Genomic DNA, 22,396 nt, shown 5'->3' on the forward strand with positions numbered 1-22,396 from the left:
TAGAGAGGAGTTATAAGCAGGTGGTCACACCAGGCTCACGGGAGGAGGACAAGAGGGTCACAGTCAGGAGGGGGAAGGGGAAGAGTCAGGTACTAGAGAGTACCCCTGTGGCTGTACTTGACAGTAAGTACTCCTGTGAGTACTGTTGGGGGGGACAGCCTACCTGGGGGAAGCGGCAGTGGGCGTGCCTCTGGTACAGAGTCTGGTCCTGTGGCTCAGAAGGGTAGCGAAGGGAAGGGGAAGGAAGTAGGGATAGGGACTCTATAGTTGGGGGGTCAGACAGGCGATTCTGTGGATGCAGGAAAGAAACTCGGATGGTAGTTTGCCTCCCAGGTGCCAGGGTCCAGGATGTTACAGATCGTGTCCAAGATATCCTGCGGTGGGAGGGAGAACAGCCAGAGGTCGTGGTACGTATTGGTACCAACGACATAGGTAGAAAAGGGGAGGAGGTCCTGAAAAAAGACTACAGGGAGTTAGGAAGGAAGTTGTGAAGCAGGACCACAAAGGTAGTAATCTCGGGATTACTGTTTGTGCCATCTGACAGTGAGAATAGGAATAGGATGAGGTGGAGGATAAATGCGTGGCTGAGGGTTTGGAGCATGGGGCAGGGATTCAGATTTCTGGATCATTGGGACCTCTTTTGAGGCAGGTGTGACCTGTACAAAAAGGGCAGGTTACACTTGAATCGCAGGGGAACCAATATCCTGGCGGGGAGGTTTGCTAAGGCTACTGAGGAGAGTTGAAACTAGAATTGTTGCGGGGTGGGAACTGAATTAAAGAGACTGGGGAAGAGGAAGTTAGCTCACAAATAGAGAAAGCTTGTAGACAGTGCAAGAGGGAGGGATAGGTAGATGATAGAGAAGGGACGCGCTCAGACTGAAGGCTTGAGATGTGTCTATTTTAATGCAAGGAGTGTTGTGAACAAAGAGGATGAGCTTAGAGCATGGATTGGTACTTGGAGATATAATGTGGTGGCCATTACAGAGACTTAGATGGCTCAGGGACAGGAATGGTTACTTCAAGTGCCAGGATTTAGATGTTTCAGAAAGGACAGGGAGGGAGGCAAAAGAGGTAAGGGTATGGCACTGTTGATCAGAGATAGTGTCTCGGCTGCAGAAAAGGTGGACGACATGGAGGGATTGTCTACGGATTCTCTGTGGGTGGAGATTAGGAACAGGAGGGGGTCAATAACGATGTTTTTTTATCGGCCGCCCAATACTAATAGGGATATTAAGGAGCAGATAGGGAAACAGATCCTGGAAAGGTGTAATAATAACAGAGTTGTCGTGATGGGAGATTTTAATTTCCCAAATATTGATAGGCATCACCCTAGAGAAAGGGGTTTTATTGGGGTGGATTTGTTTGGTGTGTTCAGGAAGGTTTCTTGACCCAGTATGTAGATAAGCCTACAAGAGGAGAGGCTGTACATGATTTGGTATTGGGAAATGAACCTGGTCAGGTGTCAGCTTTCTCAGTGGGAGAGCATTTTGGAGATTGTGCTCATAATTCTATCTCCTTTACAATATCATTGGAGAGAGATAGGAACAGACAAGTTAGAAAAGCATTTAATTTGGAGTAAGGGGAATTATGAGGCTGTCAAGCAGGAAATTGGAGGTTTAAATTGGAAACATGTTCTCAGGGAAAAGTACGGAAGAAATGTGGCAAAATATTCGGGATATTTGTGTAGAGTTCTGTATAGGTACGTTCCAATGAGACAGGGAACTTACGGTAGGGCACAGAAACTGTGGTGTACAAAGGCTGTAATAAATCTAGTCAAGAAGAAAAGAAAAGCTTACAAAGGTTCAGCGAGCTAGGTAATGTTAGAAACCTAGAAGATTATAAGGCTACTAGGAAGGAGGATTAAGGAAGACCCCAAGGCATTCTATAAGTATGTGAAGAGCAAGAGGATAAGACATGAAAGCATAGGACCTATCAAGTGTGACAGTGGGAAAATGTCTATGGAACCGGAGGAAATAGCAGAGGTACTTAATGAATACTTCAGTGTTCACTATGGAAAAAGATCTTAGTGGTTGCATTGATGACTTGCAGCAGACTGAAAAGTTTGCGTATGTAGATATTAAGAAAGAGGATATGCTGGAGCTTTTGGAAAGTATCAATTAGGATAAGTCACCGGGACTGGATGAAATGTACCCCAGGCATCATCAATGGGAATGAGAGAGTTTCCAGAGGATTGGAGGGTTGCGGATGTTGTTCCTTTATTCAGGAAAGGGAGTAGAGATAGCCCAGGAAATTATAGGCCAGTGAGTCTTACCTCAGTGGTTGGTAAGTTGATGGAGAAGATGCTGGGAGGCAGGATTTATGAACATTTGGAGAGGTATAATATGATTAGGAGTAGTCAGCATGGTTTTATCGAGGGCAGGTCGTGCCTTACGAACCTGATTGAATTTTTTGAGGATGTGACTAAACAAATTGATGAAGGAAGAGCAGTAGATGTAGTGTATATGGATTTCAGCAAGACATTTGATAAGGTACCCCATGCAAGGCTTATTGAGAAAGTAAGGAGGCATGGGATCCAAGGGGACATTGCTTTGTGGATCCAGAACTGGCTTGCCCACAGAAGGTAAAGAGTGTTTGAAGATGGGTCATATTCTGCATGGAGATCGGTGACCAGTGGAGTACCTCAGGGATCTGTTCTGGGACCCTTACTCTTTGTGATTTTTATAAATGACCTGGATGAGGAAGTGGAGGGATGGGTTAGTAAGTTTGCTGATGACACAAAGGTTGGAGGTGTTATGGATAGTGTGGAGGGCTGTCAGAGGTTACAGCGGGACATTGATAGGATGCAAAAATGGGCTGAGAGGTGGCAGATGGAGTTCAACCCAGATAAGTGTTAAGTGGTTCATTTTGGTAGATCAAATATGATGGCAGAATATAGTATTAATGGTAAGACTCTTGGCAGTGTGGAGGATCAGAGGGATCTTGTAGTCCGAGTCCATAGGATGCTCTAAGCAGCTGCACAGGTTGACACTGTGGTTAAGAAGGCGTATGGTGTATTGGCCTTCATCAGTCGTGGAATTGAATTTAGGACCCTGGTCTGACCCCAATCTGAATACTGTGCTCAGTTCTGGTCGCCTCACCACAGGAAGGATGTGGAAGCCATAGAAAGGGTGCAGAGGATGTTTCCTTGATTGGGGAGCATGCCTTTTGAGAATAGTTTGAGTGAACTTGGCCTTTTCTCCTTGGAGCGAAGGAGGATGAGAAGTGACCTGATAGAGGTGTACAAGATGATGAGAGGCATTGATCATGTGGATAGTCAGAGGCTTTTTCCCAAGGCTGTAATGGTTGCCACAAGAGGACACAGGTTTAAGGTGCTGGGGAGTAGGTACAGAGGAGATGTCAGGGGTAAGTTTTTTTTACTCAGTGGTGAGTGCGTGGAATGGGCTGCTGGCAACGGTGGTGGAGGCGGATACAATAGGGTCTTTCAAGAGGCTTTTAGATAGGTACATGGAGGTTAGTAAAATAGAGGGCTATAGGTAAGACTAGTAATTTCTGAGGTAGGGACATGTTCGGCGCAACTTTGTGGGCTGAAGGGCCTGTATTGTGCTGTAGGTTTTCTATGTTTCTATGTTAGTCCATGTTCCAAGCCTACACTAATATTGCACCCTAAGGTTGTCTTGGTTATAGAAACAACTGCATTGGTGCTTCCTACACCTATGTGGAGCTTGTTGACTTCATCAACTTTGCCTCCAGCTTCCATCCTGCACTCAAATTTACTTGGTCCATCTCTCCCCTTCTTGATCTCTCTCCATCTCTGGAGAGAATGTCTACAGATACTTGTATAAACATTACTCAAGTGTGGCCTCACTCATGTCTTGTTTATCACAACGTAACTTCCTTAATCCTGTACTCAGTATCCTGCCAGTGTGCCAGACAGCTTTATCTGCCAGTAATGTCACTTGCACTTATTGGTTCCTCTGTTTCTCCAGTGCCCGACCATTCACTGTACAAGTCATGCCTTGGTTTGATCTCCTAAAATGCATTACTTCACATCATGTGAATTGAAAGCACTTGACAATTTTCAGCCTAGATACCTAGCTGATCAAGAATCCCTATAATATTTCATTATTTTCTAAACTATCCATAACACCACTCATTTTTGTATCTTCTGCAAACTTACTAATCAAATCTTGTACACTTATGACTAATTGTTTTGTACAAATAACAAAGGTCTCAGCACTGACCTGAGCATACCATTAGACCCAAGCCTCCAGTGTGAGAAACAACCCTTGACCATCACCTTCTGCTTCCTCCCACTAAGCCAGATACGAATCTAACCCGCTATATTCCCATGGATCTCGTGCAGTCTGACCTTCCAGACAAGCTTGCCATAAGTGACCATGTCAAAGGCCATATCAGTAAGCAGAAGTAGTTTTTGAATTGAGGACTCAACTGCGTCTGGAGGAAAAATATATGGTTGAACTTTGAAAATAGAATCCTCCCTATCCTTAAGATGATTAGTAACATCTCTAAATTAGAAACTTTGAATGTGAATGGTCTCCCTGAATTGGCCCAGTTGGCAAAAGCCATAATTGGATTAGGTTCCTTGTCAGTTCCTATGCGGTGTGCTGTTGTATTAATGGAATACCTTAAAGGACAGTTTTCATTTGCTAATCATCCCCACAACTCTGACATAAGCTCTGCCTCCCTGGTGATAATTTCCATTGAGATGCATTTTGTTGGCATGTGGTATCCTCCAATGCAATAACCAGTGACCTCTTTGCCACTTCCTTAATGGTAAGATATTCTGTTGATCCTGGTTATATCCAACATAAAATTTCAAATTCCCAAGAGCTTCAGGTTTATCAGGTAACTCTCTCCTCAGTCTCTGGTGAGCTTAATAATTTGGTAGTGTGCGTTAGAGCTTTTGGAAATCAGGTGATTCAAAATAGAGTATCTAATATTGATAGTGGTCAAGAAGAGGTTGGAATTCACAAGTAGCGTTCCTTGTAATCTGTGAAATTTATCCTTAGATTTCTGCAATTGCAATTTGCTGGTTGCCATAATTTACCAAGCAGTTTATTATAAAAGTTTGTATATAAGCTACCTGCCATTCCCACTAAAAATGGAAATTTAAAGGAAAATGTGGGTAAAACACTCAAAGGACCTATTCAGCTTAATATTTTTTTTACCCTAAATATGCTTGATGAGTAGCCTGTTTTAGTTGAATATCAATATCCAAACATTAATCCCAATTTTTAAAAGGTGAGGTTTTCATATTTTCTCTCCTATACTTAGACTTCTGAAGATATGATTAATTCTCTGGGTAGTTCAGTTTGTTGCTTTTTGTATTTATCCTGCCAGGAAGAAGTATTAGCCATTGCAGTGTCAGCCTAATCAATTTATATTGGTCATGGTGTAAATCAGTACTGAATCTGCAACAAATATAGCTGCTGAGCAAATCAGCACTCTGCCTGATTTTTAATTTCTGCTGACACTGTGGAATGCTTAAAGCCAGATTTACACGATGTTGCCCAGTAGTTGTATTCTTGCAATTGGTGTGTCCATGAAAGGAGCAGTATCCAGCCTGGATAGTCTAATACATGTAATTGAATAGATTACGTATGGGAAATTGAAAGAACCTGTTTTGTGGAAAGTTGATTTTTGACATTAAAGTAGAAATACAATTTAACTTGGTTGCTTGCTAATCAGTAAAACTGAAATCTACATATGTGATAGTAAAAATGTTTTAAAACATTAACTGTTTCTTTAACCTGGTGTGACAAATCACATTGCATCTTGACCATGACACTTAATTTGTGATAGCCAGCTGAAAACAATAGACTGGGTTGTTTTTTATTTGTGTGACACTGGACCAGAATAATTCTACTGTTTCCTCTTCAGTTGGTGCTGAATATGCTGTCTATTCCTGCTGTAGTTGGTATAAACAAGACTTTCTGAAAGATTGTTGTGTCCTGCTTGTTTAGGACATCAGATTTTGCTTTGTGTCAACATAAAGTGTAGCAACTAAGTCAGTATAGCCTCATAGGCTGACTATTCAGCATAATTTTCACTATTTTGGGCATTTTTACCTCCCCTGACTGTCAGTTTAAGAATAATTTTTCAATGAGTGAGCAACTGATATCAGCTATCAGACTATAAAGCTGTGTGCCGCCTTGTTTTCTTGGCTCCATCTTAGCACATTATATCAGACGTAATTAGTGTTGAAAATTTAGAGTAGCTATACTGCTATGAATCTCACTTGTCACTATCCATCCAATCAAGTATGTGTTTTCATGAGGGTGTGGAGCAGGGCAGCTGAATGTATATTCTGTGAAAACCTACAGAAATTGCTACTGGTAGTGTTTGGACACTTTAGAATGACCATAACAACTTAAGTTGTGACTGGAATTAAATTCAGTACCTGCTTGTATGCAAAGTTTTGAGTATAAAGGTGAGTTTCTCATCAAATATGAGAACCACTTCAGCGTGTGTCTTCCTGGAGGAAAAAATTAAACTACTTTTTCCTCCACTACAGATCTGCGACTTTGGACTGGCGCGTGTTGCTGATCCAGACCATGATCATACTGGGTTCCTGACAGAATATGTTGCTACCCGTTGGTACCGGGCACCTGAGATTATGCTTAACTCCAAGGTGAGCTTTTGGGCCCTTTATCTTAAATCTCGTCACAGAGCTGAAATGTAAACAAAGCAAGTGATATTTATTTTAAAACACTTTAAGTTGTGCCTTATCCAGAAAAAGCCAAGGGCACTTGAGCTACTCAGCTGCATTATACTTGTACAGCAACACAAACTTCAAGCATTTGTTTTCATATAAAACTCTGATACATTAACTAATGTTGATTAACTGTTACTCATTAACAGTTCAGTGAAATTTGTATACTTCATTTCTTTCAGTGGAAAGAGCAATATGTTGGTTTAATGAGTATTTTCTTTCCAAGTCTTGACAAAAATTGTAGAGTTATCTCAGTGGCAAAGTACTCTTGCAGAGGTAAATTTCACCAGAAAAGAACTGAGAAATTGGTGTTCGTGATGTGACCACACTTAGTTTTAAACTCAGGCTGAATCTGCAGTAATTCACAGAAATGGCAGGAAGAAAGCAAAGGTGTATCACTGAATTGAGTAGTCTTGTTAAAAGCAGTGAGTTTCATTAATATTGCATTGTTAAAACTACTGTTTACAGCAGTTGACAGATTTGAATCTACTAAAATTCATAAATATTTTTGTAATTTTTTTGTTTAAAATGATGGGAAAATAGTGGGTCAGGCAGGATCTGTCGCAGACTCTTCAAAGTAGTTTTGGTGAAGGCTCTTCTACCTGAAATGTTGCCTGTTTCTCTCTTGATACACAGATGTGAGAAAAAAATTGTGAAACCTTTACATTTACCTGGTTTTCTGCATTAATTACTCATAAATTGTGGTGTGATCTTCATCTAAGTCACAATAATAGACAAACACAATCTGCCTTAACTAATAACACACAAACAATTGTACTACTACTTGTCAGTACAGAGTGCATCATTTAAACTAGTGGTCACCAACCATTTTAAGCTGAAGATCCCCTACCTCGGCCTTAGTACAAGGCAAGATCGACCCCACATCAAATAGTTACACGCATGCGCACCAGGGCAGAAAAGACCGGAAGTAAAAAACCCGCAGCCCGGAAGCAGAAATCATATATAAACACCGGGGGTACCCACCTTTATTTATGCACCGCAGACAAGTTTAATATTGATAATATTCTTGCGAACCGGCCGGTGGGGTGGTTGTTAAACATGACCGGAATACAGCGATACTTGAAGCAGGTTCCTTATTTCCAGTCTATTCTAGTTTTCATTGCTCTCGGCTTCTGTCCCGCTTGCTCACGTTTTTTCCGCTGAGAAAACTCAGCGGGTTCATCTTTAAGTGCTGGGTGCTTGGACTCAGGGTACTGAAGCAGTTTTGAGGCATTGCCTCATTAGACAGCCTCCGGGCCCGAACTCAGCCTCCCGCCCACCCGCTGCCAGACGCCTTGGCCAGGTGTGGCTGGTCGTGGGTGGGGTGAGAAAACAAGTTCAGGGCCGGAGGTCTCTGTACCAGAGCCGCAGCAGTCACAGTCCGAAGAGTGTGGCCAACCAAGCGGGGAGTGCGACAGAGTGCCCGCCGGCCCCCCCTTGTAGGATCTATCAGCCGACAAATGTTTGTTTCAGTAGATCGCAGCACGATAGCTGCTCTGATACTTACAAAACGCTGAGTCCAAATTAGGTCGTCTGCGAATATTTTAGCACTGGGTTCCCCACGAACATTTGGTGTGCTGAACAGGTTCAGAGGCAGCACTCCAGGCCAGTAGCGACAGCACTTTCCGCTGGCCACCCAAGGCCAACCAGTGATCCCTGGCGCGAGGGTATCACTGCGTTTAGTCGCCTGATGACCTCGCGTGGGTTCAAGTTCAACAGTGAGCATGACAGGGAATGAGGAAAAGTGCAGCAGAAAGAATGGAACTAAAACCCCGCAACCTGGAAACAACCTCTCAACAGTATTTGTGTATTTATTTTTCATTTTTTATCTGGTTCAACTGGGAAAGTCTCAAAGATGGACTAGTTGATCGCGATCGATGGGTTGACGACCACTAATTAAAAAGGGTTAATTGGGGTTTTTTGGGGGTTGCTGGGGTAGTGTTACTTGAAGGGCCAGAAGGGCCTACTCTACTGTATCGTTAAACGAAAAATAAATTCCTCTGGATTTGGTTTTTGCCTAGAGTTGGCTGGATCCATGCATTTATACACAAGGTTAAAACCAATGGCAAATGATTTGCTTTGAAATTTTTTGTTCTGGCAATTTAACAACCTACTATGAAAGATAACTTTTCTAGTGCCACTTTCTCCAACTGAATACCACAATGTTGGGCCACTTATTAATTCAGTGATAAACATGGTATCACTTGCAATGTGATACTTCTACTCTTCCTACTTTCACAGCATCAGGTCTGGTATTCTCAAGGATCTATCTGTCTCTGATTTCTCATGTACATTCTGCTCCCAGATGATGTCACACATTATCTCTACCTCACTTGCATCAATTCTTTCACATTCATATATCTGTCATTGTCTGACACCTAGACACATGAGAGGGAAAAATGGGGTGCAAATAAACATTGGAAAAACAATGTGTGAGAGGTTCTTTTAACTTTGCTGTCAACTTTATCCCATTCCCTGGCAGTTATTTGAAACAAAGCCAGACCATTTTCAACCTTGACTGACCCTGTGATAAACTTAGTTGTACTCAGTCAGTCCAGTTCTCTAATGTAACTGAAGTCAGATACTTGTCTGAGCTCATTGCCTGCTTACATTCCCACCTAAATCTTTGTTACTTCTATTCAAATTCTCTGCCTAGACTGTAAAATTCACCCTCTAAACTTGAACTCACTAAAAATTGTTTACTCGTTACGTGTCCTTGTTAGCTTATTAATTCTTGGTCCAGGAGCATTGAGTTTTAATTGTTTCATCCTTATTTTCAAATACTTCAGTAGCCTCCTCTCAGACCAGGTCACTGGGTTCACTGTCCTAAATTTCTTGCTTGTGCATTCTGTATTGGCTGCATTACCTACTGAGGATGGATGGGGAAGAGTATGTGTAAAGATTATGGCTTCTGTTACCAAGAATTTCCCCTTCCTAAACTCCTCTGTCTCTCTACTTTGTCTATAAAGTGCTCTAAAATCTACATACCTCTTTCATCTTTTGGTTGTTCTAATGTCAGTTTGTTTGATGGCAACCTGTGGTGTTCCGGTGATGCTTCGTCACATTTAAAAGCAGTATGAAATCATGCCCACAGGAAAAGACCAAACAAATTCTTGCTGACCATCAAACACACAGTAAATCCAACACGTATTTTGTCTTCAGATTCATGATTCTTCCAGTTTTCACAGTCACAGACATCAGAGGCAATTAACTCTGAACCCACAAGTTTGTGATGAAGGAGAAAATGGGGGCACTGGGAGGAGACCAACATGGTCATCGGGAGAATGAGTAAACTAGTCAGCATCAGAGGATCAGGATCAATCCTGGATCACTGGAACTGTAAATTTTATCAAAGCTAGTTTTATATCATAATTGGCCCATGATATCAAAATATATTAACAGGCAGACGTAGCTATGTGACTCAAGTTCTGATCTATTGATCACAGTGATTGAATATTTCAGAAATATTTCGCCCCATTGAGTCTACTACAGTATTTCATGATGGCTGATCGTGGATCCCATTCAAGCCCATACAGCTGCACTGTTACCATATCCCTTGATGCCCTGACCAATCGGGAATCTATCAACATCTACTTTAAATATACCCACGGAATTAGCCTCAGCTGTAGTCTGGCAGAGTATTCCACAGATTCAGCAGTCTGGCTTAAAAAAAATTCCTCCTTCTGTCTCCTCTCAATTTTGAGGCTGTGCCCTCTAGTTCTCGGTGCCCCCACCAGAGGACACAACCTCTCCACATCCACCTTATCTCGTCCTTTAAGCATTCGGTAGGTTTCATTGAGATCCCGACGCACTCTTCTAAATTCCAGTGAGTACAGGCCCAAAGCTGCCAAATGCTCCTCTTGTTAACCCCTTCATTCCAGGAATCATCCTCGTGAACTTCCTCTGGACTCTGCAATTACAATACATCCTTTCTGAGATAAGGGGCCCAAAACTGTTGACAATACTCTGTGGTGCCTGACTAGTGTCTTATAAAGCTTCAGCATTATCTCCTTGTTTTTGTATTCTATTCCCCTTGAAATAAATGCCAACATTGCATTTGCCACCTTTACAGACTAACTTTTAAATTAACCTTTTGAGAGTCTTGTGCAAGGACTCCCGAGTCCCTTTGCATGTGAATTTTCTCTCCATTTGAATAATCTACACTATTGTTCTCTTTATCAAAATGTGTTACCATACATTTCCCAACACTGTATTCCATCTGCCACTTTTTTTGGTCCATTCTTCCAATTTGTCTAAGTTTTTCTGCAATCGCATTGCTTCCTCAGCACTACCTGCCCTTCCACCTCTCTTCATATCATCCACAAACCCGTCAATTCTGTTATCTAATCAGTGATAAACAATGTGAAAAGTAGTGGTCCCAATATTGACCCCTGAGGAACACCACTAGACACTGGCAGCCAACCAGAAAAGGCCCCCTTTATTCCCACTCGCTGCCTCCTGCCTGTCAGCTGCTCCTCTATCCATGCTGGTATCTTCACTGTAATGCCATGGGATTGTTGAAATTATTTCTACATATTGTATTGTAAATGCCACCTATTGCAAGAATGTCATGATTGATGAACAGCTGATTCATTGATGCTGAATTTGCTCCAGAGGAGGACTCTTTGGAGTCTCATTTAGTATTGTGTAGCTGCATGGGGAAGATGCAAGGTGCTGGAAGTGACTTGTCCTGTGCTGACTGCAACAGGGCAGAGGCTCTTTTAATGATTATTGGACATGAGTTGAAGACATTGGAATTAAACTGAATTACTTCTCAGTAACAGCCGTCCAACTGTGTGACTTCCCCATGGGTGAAATAAATCTGTTATATTTTATAAACTTGAGCAGCCCCATTGTTCAATCTGCAAGTCTTGACTAATGTATGGTTGTGGAGAAGACAAAGTCTCCACAGTTTTAAAATGTTGCTTTTGTATGTTTGGCTCATCAACTGTCGGTGAAAACCCAACCTAATTATTTATGTGCTTCGGTGGTTGTTGACGATTACTATAATTAATTCTGAACACTAAGGGCAGCTTTTTGTTTCAAGTAAGCCTGTTTCCTTTATATAAAAAAAAAGTCCACAACTTGCATGATACTCAATGTTCCTGTTGCAAGACAGTATTCCTCTGTGGGTCACCACTGACCTCTAAAAGCACAAACTATGGTTATAATTACTGTCGATAATGTGGTTGGTGGGAGAGGGGGTGTTGTGGGACAAATACTTGTCTTAAAGTGCAAACACTAGAGCTTAAAATGTACCGTCAGCAGCCGAAAGAAATGAGATGAATAAATTCATCTGCCTTTTTGCGAGCAACCCCAAAAAAAACCTTTGTCTACTACAGACTTCTCCAGGATTTGTTGTTAAGTAAAATATTTAACTGTGTTAAATTCTTGATGCTTTTCTGAGGATTGAAATATGAAGAATGGTATTAGTTAATGATATAATGGTATCGAGGTATTGCTACATTAAACAATTTAATTTTTAACCTCCAGACAGTTAACACCCAAGATGTCCAATTTCACTCCATTACTGGAGTGTTGTAAAATTGGAGCATCTAGGAGCAAGTATGAACTTTGCAATTAGCTCCACGAGGTTTACTCATCTCTGCGCTGAACTCGGGTTGTGGCCTGCAACTAAAAAGTTCCTGGATCAGCTGAGATTGACTTTGTGGCTGTGGACTCACTTCCTTGAACTTCAGTTCTGAATATTATTTGCTCACTTTTAATGGGTTCTATTGTGTTTTTGTGTTGTGGTTGACAGTAAGAAGAAAAATCTCAGAATTGTATACGGTCGGCCCTCCTTATCCGCAGTTTCCGCATGCGCGATTCAATCGGGAAAACCCGGAAGTTCTCTCTCCTGCACTTGTTGTTTGAGCATGTACAGACTATTTTTTCTTGTCATTATTCCCTAAACAATACAGTATAACAACTATTTACATAGAATTTACATTGTATTAGGTATTTAAAATTATAAGTACAGGTAGTCCCGGGGTTATGAATGAGTTCCGTTCCTGAGTCCGTCTTTAAGTCGGATTTGAAGTCGGAACAAGTACATCTGATATTATTTAGTGTCAGTTAGTAAAACATTTTTCTTAGTATATATTTTTCCTTTCTATGCAAATAAAACTTAAGAAACATACGTATTTCAATAATTAAACCACTGTGTTGCTTAGTAATAATTGTAGCTTTCATCGGGGCAGGGCCTTTCACATGCTCCATTAAAATTGTTGCAATCGTTGACTAATTGTAGCCTAACACTTTTACAATGACTGATGGCGTTTCACCTCTTTCTGATCACTTTATTACTTCCACCTTATTTTCAGTCATGATCGTGATTATTTTCGTGAATATCGCACTGAGACAGGTTAAATAAAGTCCAGGGTTCTGCTGGGTCCTAAAGACCACCGTACTAAGACAGGTTAAATAAGGGACTTGAGCATCTACGGGGGGTCCCAGAACCAATCCCCCGCCGATAAGGAGGGCCGACTGTATTGTATACATACTTTGATAATAAATGCACTTTGAACTTGGAAAAATTGGGAACATGTTGCACAAAAACACTGAAGAGTCCACATTATGACTGTCTTGTACACCTCTGCAAGCCTCTGTATTGAATGGTCACTGTTATAAATGGTCACTGTTATAGAAATTGATTTAGTGATTCTGACCATTGGCCTTGATCTTCATTAAACTTTGAAGCATTGATCATGCAGATAGCCAGTGGCTTTTTCCCAGGCTGAAATGGCTAACATGAGGGGGCATAGTTTTAAGGTGCTTGGAAATGGGTAAAGAGGGGATGTCAGGGGTAAGTTTTTCACAGTAGTGGTGGGTGCGTGAAATGCACTGCTGGTGGCAGTGGTGGAAGTGGATACAGTAGGTTCTTTAAGAGCCTCTAAGTGCCTCTTAGATAGGTACATGGAGCTTAGAAAATTAGGGCTACACGCTAGGGAAATTCTAGGCAGTCTCTAGAGTAGGTTATATGGTTGGCACAACATTGTGGGCTAAAGGGCCTGTATAGTGCTGTAAGTTTCTATGTTCTAAACTAATTTCTTGCTCCTTGATCAGTTAGCATCTTGCAGTGTCATGGGGCCATCAGCAGCACAGGAATCGATCGGATCATCATGTGGGGTTTCAGACAAATGGAACACAAAGTTATTCACACCTCTTGTTCCCCTCCTTTCCATGTTGGCAGTGCTGCGGCTGGCATGGAGAGTATTATTTAAGTTCAAACTCATTTTTCCAGTGTTCACCACAGCAGTAAATGGAAGCCACAGCCCTAGTTCCAGAACATCAATCTGCATGCAGACCCACAGGACTTCTTACAGTGTATTTTCACTGGTAACAAGTTTCAACGTACTGAAGTGAAATCCAACTCATTAGCCAATCTTAACCACGTGGATTGTTCAAGAGCACCATAGATAAAGATGGGAACATTTTTCTCATGTCTGAATTTATGCCCAAGGCTAACGCTTTTTAAATTTGTAGGAGCACTAAAGCTTTGCGTGACTAATTATCTGGTCTGATTTGTCTCATGAATATATATCATTTCACTTCTGCAGTTCAGTTTTTTGTGAATGCAATTGCTAGCCTGTTTTATAAATAAAATAAGGGTAGCATTGCATTAAATGGATGCCTGCAGAACACTTAATAGCAAACAGTAAAGGATTAGTTTATTTCTTAAGTGCAGGATTTATTATAAAACTAATTGAACTGCCCTGGCTGCTCTGTTTTTATAATTAAATTCCAATGTGAAAAAAATTGTTTTTTCTTACAGGGTTATACCAAGTCGATTGATATCTGGTCAGTAGGCTGTATTCTGGCTGAGATGCTGTCCAGTAGACCGACTTTCCCAGGCAAACACTATTTGGACCAGCTCAATCATATCCTTGGTAAGAAACAAAGTACCACCTTAACTGCATGCCTTTTCATTTTATGAATAAGAGGAGATGGCTTTCTGGTCGAATAGTTACAGCATTTAACATGACCTTAGTATCTGAATGAGGTGGTGGAAATCTTTCAGAAGGAAGAACATTGCTTGGTAAATGTTTTTCCTTCCATTTGAAATTGCCCTAGAGTATATTTCACTTCAATGATCTATTTTGTGTGAATCTTGCTGTGAAGTGTGCAAGCTATTGGTTTGACTGTGGGAAGAAACAGAATTAGCTAGAGAATGACTAGCAGATTGAACAGTTGATTAATTGCAAACACCAGGGATTGCTGGATTAAAGGTTGCACTATTCTACAATGGAAGCAAAACATGTGCCTGAAGGCAGAGATCCAGTAGAAACCCATGACACAAGGAACAGGGTGATGGATGGAAAGGGTGGGCAAGGCTCATGATCAGAAACTTCATCACTGTAAAAGCTTTCTATAGGTCTAGCAACCTTGCTCAGTGAGCCAAGGACAGCAGTGGAGGATGGAGAGGCAATCACTTACTGGTAGGAAAATATTGAGATCTCCTCAATTTTTTCAGGCCATTCTTGCCACTTCCCTTGACTAGAAAGAATTCAGGGAATATCCCAACTAAAGAATGATGAATCCTTGGGAGTAGACAGTTTATGCCACTGAAATTCTGAAACTTGGTGAAGAACTTCAGTCATGAAGCCACATCTCACCCAAGAGCAGTATTTGTACCAGGAGACCTTAGATACTGTAGTCATGAGCATCTTCAGGAAAAGGAGCATTCTGACTGTGATAATTACAGCGTAGTTTTGCTAGTTCCCCCCCCCCCCCCCCAGTGCTGGTCCTGGAATGAAATTCACACTGCAATTCCATCTAGTGGCACAGTAGATGGGATCACCACTGTGCTAAAACTCCCAAGAAAAATGCCAAGAGCAGCATCAGTCACTATACATGTCTTTTTGTTTCAGCTTGGTAATGTTTTTTGACTATTCTCAAGTGAGTGTCTGCAATGCCCTAAATTGGTCTTGTGTTTGACAATATGCAAACCATGAGACTCATCAAGTCTGCAGTGGTGCCAGTCTCAGTGAAGACTGGCACTATAATGCTGTCACTACCCCATCTCTTCAATCTTATTGCAGTGTGCACTTTATCTTCAGTTAACTTCTGTGGAGTGGACCACGTATTCAGGGTTATTTGAATCTGTGACTGCACCCCAAGAGTTGGTGGCTGAAATGGTTGCCACAAGAGGACACAGGTTTAAGGTGCTGGGGAGTAGGTACAGAGGAGATGTCAGGGGTAAGTTTTTTTTACTCAGAGTGGTGTGTGCGTGGAATGGGCTACTGACAACGGTAGTGGAGCACAGATATGATAGGGTCTTTTAAGAGGCTTTTGGATAGGTACATGGAGCTTAGAAAAATAGAGGGCTATGGGTGACCCTAGGTAATTTCTAAGGTAGGGACATGTTCAGCACAGCTTTGTGGGCCAAAGGGCCTGTATTGTGCTGTAGGTTTTCTATGTTTCTAACCACAGTCGCCTGAAATTATGTAGTTGAACTACAGTATGCAGCCCCAAGCCATTGTTAACTTGTTCGCTGATAGTTGCAGTTTAGATGCATCAGCTATTTCAGGTCAATTCTCACAATTTATTTCCACCACGCTTGGAGCCGTGGCTGGATAATTTAATTGAGCTGGGAAAGCTGAAGTTTTGATTATCAACTAGTGTTTTTTTTAATGGAGAACCTGATCTTGTGACCTTGGGTAAGTCATCCCATTTGGAATTGTGCTGTCATTTGATGTAGTAAAGAATTTTGGATTATTAGTGAGGGGAGCACTGTGTGGAAAATTGAAACTATCTGTTTATAAGCAGATAATGTATAGCTGAGATTGGCAAACAGCACAAGTGATTAAATGTGGAATTTTGTCTGCATGCTTTATCGGACAATAAATTTACTGACTGAACGAGGTTCCATGTTGGATCACAATCTCTTTTAGGTATTCTTGGCTCACCTTCTCCAGAGGATCTGAACTGTATTATTAACGTCAAAGCCAGAAACTACCTACAGTCTCTGCCACACAAGAACAAAGTTCCTTGGAACAGACTGTTCCCCAAAGCTGATGGAAAAGGTAAGATTTAGCAGCAGTGATTTTTGTACTAGTGTGCTTGTAATATTGCCTGAAGTGAGACTTGAAAAGAAATTTGATACACCCAAACCTGAAAAGCCCCTTCTAGAGAATAGTACATGAATAGTACTATGTTTTGGTGACTTTCCCTATGGCCCAAACTAAAAAAAGTGTGCAATGTTGGAAAGGTCAGATCAAGATTGGTAGCCAAAATCCATTGAACTTGCCCAGTTGATGAGTTGACTTGCATTCAGGTATTGCCTGTAAGGTTCATAGCAGATGAGGGTATCAATGATCTAACCATTTGGAAATCATAGAATATAAAATTTAAAAGTGCAGTAACAGTCAACAACCATCTGTAGGTAGAGAAATACTTAGTTTTGGTTTGGCAATCTTTCATCAAAATATAAGCAATGAATACTTCCACAAGCTGTATTAATGGTTCACATCGTTTCTGCCTCAGTTTAACTCTGTTTCAGGGCTGTCTGTCTTGGCCTGTGGGTGTGAGCTCTCATGATGCATCTCAAATTAACTTAATCAGACTTGCTGATTCAGATTCATTTATTTATCACATGTACATTGAGACATACATTGAAATGGATATTTGCATTAATAACCAACACAACCTATGGACGTGCTGGGGGCAACCTGCAAGTATTTCTACACATTTTGGTGTGAACATAGCATGCTATAATGCTCAGCAGACCAATGACAACAAAGCAGCAATAAAGCAAGCCCCCTTTCTTCCTTCTATCCACCCCCACACACAGTCCTCCAACCTGAGGATGGGCTGTCTCTAACTTCCCCAGTGGACTTGTTATCGGGCCTCTAGCTTCCCCAGTGGACTCGTGGACTCAGACCCAGGGCTTCAGCCACTATGCTTCAACTTCTGGACATTCGATCGACTTTCAAGCTTTGATCTTCAATACTGACCTCAGGACATTAGCACTGTTCATGTGGAAAACATCAGCAGAAGCTCATTGCACCCAGATATCATATGGTCAACCATTGCACAATCCAGTATACTGGATTTTTGGAAAATCCAATTCTTAATTCTTGAGCAGTTGCAGGTTAGAACATTATTGTGCTAACACGAGAGGGCACAGTTTTAAGGTGCTTGGAAGAAGGTACAGTGGAGTTGTTAGGGGTAAGCTTTTTACGCAGAGATTGATAAATGCGTGGAATGGACTGCTCGCGACGGTGATGGAGGCAGATATAATAGGGTCTTTTAAGAGACTCCTGGATAGGTACATGGAGCTTAGAAAAATAGAGGGCTGTGGGTAACCCTTGGTAATTTCTACAGTAAGACATGTTCGGCACAGCATTGTGGGCCAAAGGGCCTGTATAGTGCTGTAGGTTTTCGATGTTTCTGTTAGACTGCACTTGGATTATTGTGCTCAGTTCCGCTTGCCTTATTATAAGAAGGATGGATAAGCTTTAGAGAGAGATGCAGAGAAGATTTATCAGGATTTAGAGAGCATGTCATACAAGGATAGGTTGAGTGAATTGGGATTTTTCCTCTGTGGAATGAAGGAGGATGGGGGTGACATAAATAGAGGTGTACAAGATAATAAGAGGCATAGATTGAGTGGATGGCTAGAAACTTTTTCCCAGGGTAGAAATGACTAATACCATAATTTTAAGGTGATTGCAGGGAAGTATAGGGGAGATATTAGAGGTAAGTTTGTTTTACACGGACTAATGAGTGTATGGAATACCCTGCCATGGTGTGGTAGAGGCAGATATATTAGGGGCATTTTAGGCACATGGGTGATAGAAAAGTAATGAATTATGTAGGAGGGAAGAGTTGCGTTGACTTTAGAGTAGGTTAAAATGAAGAAAATGTGGCAGCTTAATGTTACAAATAGCTGTGCAAATGAGAAATGTGCAGATGCTAATTTTGATGTATTATGTTCCCTTTCTCTTACAGCTCTGGATTTATTGGATAAGATGTTGACTTTCAACCCACACAAGAGGATTGAAGTAGAGGCAGCTCTTGCTCACCCTTACCTGGAACAGTACTACGATCCCAGTGATGAGGTAGGATGCAACATTGACTTCCATATCACACCCCTCTTTACATTGACAGCACAGCAGTGAAAGCTGTGAACAGTTTCAAGCTCTTGGGAGGACACATCTTGCACAACCAATTTTCGTCCAATCTAGTTCCAGAACAAATTTTACACAATCAAAAAAAAAAGCTCACCAATACAAGGAAGTGAAATGTTCTTGAGCTCTTTGTTGTGACAGATATTACACTTCTATCTCTGCCACAAACAAGAATGACAAGTTTTTTTAATTGTTTCTCTTAAGTAGCTTCAGTCTGCTATGGGGCCAGTAGGAATAATACCCATGAACTGGAAGGGGGCAATAATATTTGTTCACTTGGGCTATATAAAAATCAATCACTGATTAAAAGCAGGTTGCAAAGTACCCAATTACAACAACAGAAGTTGTATTTACCTGTAATGCACCTTTATTCTAGCAAACTAATGCATGGTATATTGCTAACAAAATTTGGCATTGACTTAAGAAGATATTTGGACAGATAACCAAATGCTTGGTCAAGAAGACTTTAAAAGCAAAGAAAGATGCACAGCTCAGAGGTTTAGGGAAGAAATTTGAGAGCTTGGCGTTTTCTAGTTGAAGGCATGACCAACAATTATGGAGTAATTTCAAGATGATCAAGGGGCTAGGGTTGGGGCATGGGTGCAGATAATAGGGTTTTGAAGCAGGGGGAGATTACAGGTCCAGTCATAATCAGGGAAGTTCTCCAATGCCTCTACTTTCTGAGGAGGTGGAAGTGCATTGGACAAGTGCAGAGAGCATCCTAACGTGCTGCATGGTAGAGAAACTGCTTCGTGGTAGACATGAAGTCTCTACGATGGGGTCAAAACTGTCAACAAATCGCTGGCACAAGCCTACCTGCCATCAAGGGCATATATACAGAAAAATGCCAGAAAAAGACTAGCAATCAGATAAAGGATCTCACCCACCCTGCTCAAACACCCACACTGTTTGCCCCACTCCTATCATGGAGAAGGCTGTGTAGCATCCACACTAGGACCACTAGACTCAAAAACAGTAATTTTCCCAAGCAGTAAGGCTGATTCACACCTTCACCCATTAATCCACCCCACCACTACTTTTATCATTTCTTGTCAGAGCCACCTTGTCTACAGACACTCCTGTACCAGGCATCACTTGATATACATAGTCAGTCTATGTATACAAGCTATCTTATTTATATTTATTGTGTTTTTATTACTTAGTGTGATTTTTTTTCTTGTTGCATTGGATCTGGAGTAACAATTATTTTGTTCTCCTTTACACTTTGTGTTCTGGAAATGACAAACAATCCTGGATCTGGGATCTGGAATTGCAGTGTGAGAATTGCTGTAGAAGGAAGAGTGGGTTTGATTTGGTCTTGCTTCTGGGGGTGTACATCAGGGCTTGGAACTCAAGTTCTTTGAAAGGAAGTATTTTATAAAATTAATGGGGCGGTTGTTAAGTACAATTAATGTTGGGTAATATCTAAAGATCAAAATAAGCTAATAGTCTTTCAGAATTGAGTGTAAGCTTTAAGCAAGGAGAGTGGGGTGTAGTGTGGTGGAAAATGAAGTGTTGCAGAAAGCCAGGGGGAGGAGGAAATGTGAGTGAGAGGTGATGCAGCCACATGGTAGCGAAATCATTTCAAATTTTGAAAAGGAAGAAACTATTATTAACATTTTAAGTAACTTTGCTGTAGGGAATAGCTGTTTGTTGGCACAGGCTTAGGCAGCTAAATGGTTTCATTCCCTAAGGTGAAGAATTCCTTGGTCTGGTAATTAGCATTAAGCTTGATCTACTATGTTTAGGAATCATGATGTTCAAGAGGAAACCTCTAAGCAATTGGTGGTATTTTAATCTCCAGAAACTGTATTAATTGGTGATGTAATTTCAGCCTATTGCAGAAGCCCCTTTTAAGTTTGATATGGAGTTGGATGACCTACCCAAGGAGAAGCTGAAAGAGCTGATTTTTGAGGAGACAGCCAGATTTCAACCACATTATCAGCATTCCTAAACTACAAGCACCCATGCATACAGGTAAATTTCAGCATGCTGGTATACAGAAAAGTGCTTCCCATGATACGTGTGGATTTCCTCTGGGTGCTTCGGTTTCTTCCTACAGTCCAAAGATGCGTGGGTTAATAGATTAATTGGTCATTGTAAATTGTTCTATGGTTTCACTGTATCTCTAAACAAAAATAAATAAATATTCAGCCCAAAAGTAAATCTTGCTCAACTTTCCAACCTTCTGATATGAAACTTTCCTGAGGGGTTCCAAAATTGGTTGATCCTTTAAGTTTTAATAAGAAATACTAGAGATGAGGAATTGAATAGATTCTGCACCAGGCATTTACTGATGGCATTAAGCACCTTGGCTATCTTAGAATGAAGGTTAATTTTGGTCTGATCTAACACACCTCTCTAAGCTTGAAGTTCTCGGTCTATTTTTATTCCCCATAAAACCAATCCTTAGAGATTATAAATCAGATTGTTGGTTAATGAGCTTGTGTCAAAAGGATCAGCCTTCTAGCTAATGTCTGATCTTGGTGCAGGTATTCGCACCACATTGTTTTATCTTCAGTACTGAGATATAAATTCACATAACTAGGCATTCCTTAGATTCTCCAACTGGGGCAAGTTTTGAGGGGAAAATTCTTTGTGCCGTGCTAGTTAGTAAAATAATTCCTGAGACCCAGCATGCAATCTGGAATCTGAAAGTTATTATTCACAAATGCAAAATCCCTTTGAGCTCATGTCTTTCAGTTAAAGGTACAACTCAGATTTCTGGATTTCTTTACTTTGTTATATTGATCTGCTACATTTTACACTTCACCATGCCAGATTAATACCCTAATGCCCTAAGGATTTTGACTTGAGCCTTGAAGCCAAAGATGGATGAGATTACAGTTAAAGGGTTTAAATTATCAAGTGAGTTTGGGGAAAGAATTATGATGTAACAAAGAGCTAACGATCTATTCCATTCTTCTCATAGAAAGATTATAAATAGTTTTCTATTGCTGATGTCTAACCGGTTTGATACAACTGTTCTCGGGCTAACCAGTCTACAATTTACTTTTTTTCTCTCTCTCCTTTTATTGTGGGTTTGCATTAATTAACCTCCGAATCTAGAAGAATTAAACTAGAGTCCAAAAGATGGGAAATGACCACCAATTATATCCACTGTTTCTAGGGCCACTTCATAGAGAATTAGACATCTACAACATGGAAATGGGCCTTTTGGCCCAACTTTTCCATTCTGACCAAGACATTTTCGAAATCTACTCCCATTTTCCTGTATTTGGCCCAAGATCCTTCTGAACCTCTTGACCTTTTCTGTCCGCATACCTGTCCAAAAGTATCAACCCTTACATTTGTATCCACCTCTAACACCACCAGTAGCGGCTCATTGCACATATCTACCACCCTCTGTGTGTGGGAGAAACTTGCCCTTCATGTTTGTCTTTACTCCTCCACTTTAAACCTATGACCTTTCATTTTAGACTTCCTCATCCTAAGTAAAAGACTGTGACCCTCCACCTTATCTGTATCTCACATATTTTAAAACTGCATAACTACAACCCTCAGCCTCTTTCTCTCCAGGAAAAGCAACCTTACATTGTAACTCAAATCC

General features: G+C 41.0%; 1 protein-coding gene across 2 annotated transcripts in view; it reads left to right on the top strand.

The window, feature by feature from the left end:
• mapk1 (mitogen-activated protein kinase 1) overlaps positions 1-22,396 on the top strand; it is an 89,234-nt gene that overhangs the window by 63,516 nt on the left and 3,322 nt on the right. For both annotated transcript variants that reach the window (XM_073055687.1, XM_073055688.1), the window contains exons 4-8: positions 6,497-6,613; positions 14,469-14,583; positions 16,588-16,719; positions 18,647-18,756; positions 20,660-20,802. In XM_073055687.1, coding sequence (XP_072911788.1) covers positions 6,497-6,613; positions 14,469-14,583; positions 16,588-16,719; positions 18,647-18,756; positions 20,660-20,779 — 594 coding nt within the window. In that variant the 3' untranslated portion in view covers positions 20,780-20,802. The remainder of the gene's footprint in view (positions 1-6,496; positions 6,614-14,468; positions 14,584-16,587; positions 16,720-18,646; positions 18,757-20,659; positions 20,803-22,396) is intronic.

Source organism: Hemitrygon akajei, chromosome 9 (genome assembly GCF_048418815.1).
Source record: "Hemitrygon akajei chromosome 9, sHemAka1.3, whole genome shotgun sequence".
Lineage (NCBI taxonomy): Eukaryota > Metazoa > Chordata > Chondrichthyes > Myliobatiformes > Dasyatidae > Hemitrygon > Hemitrygon akajei.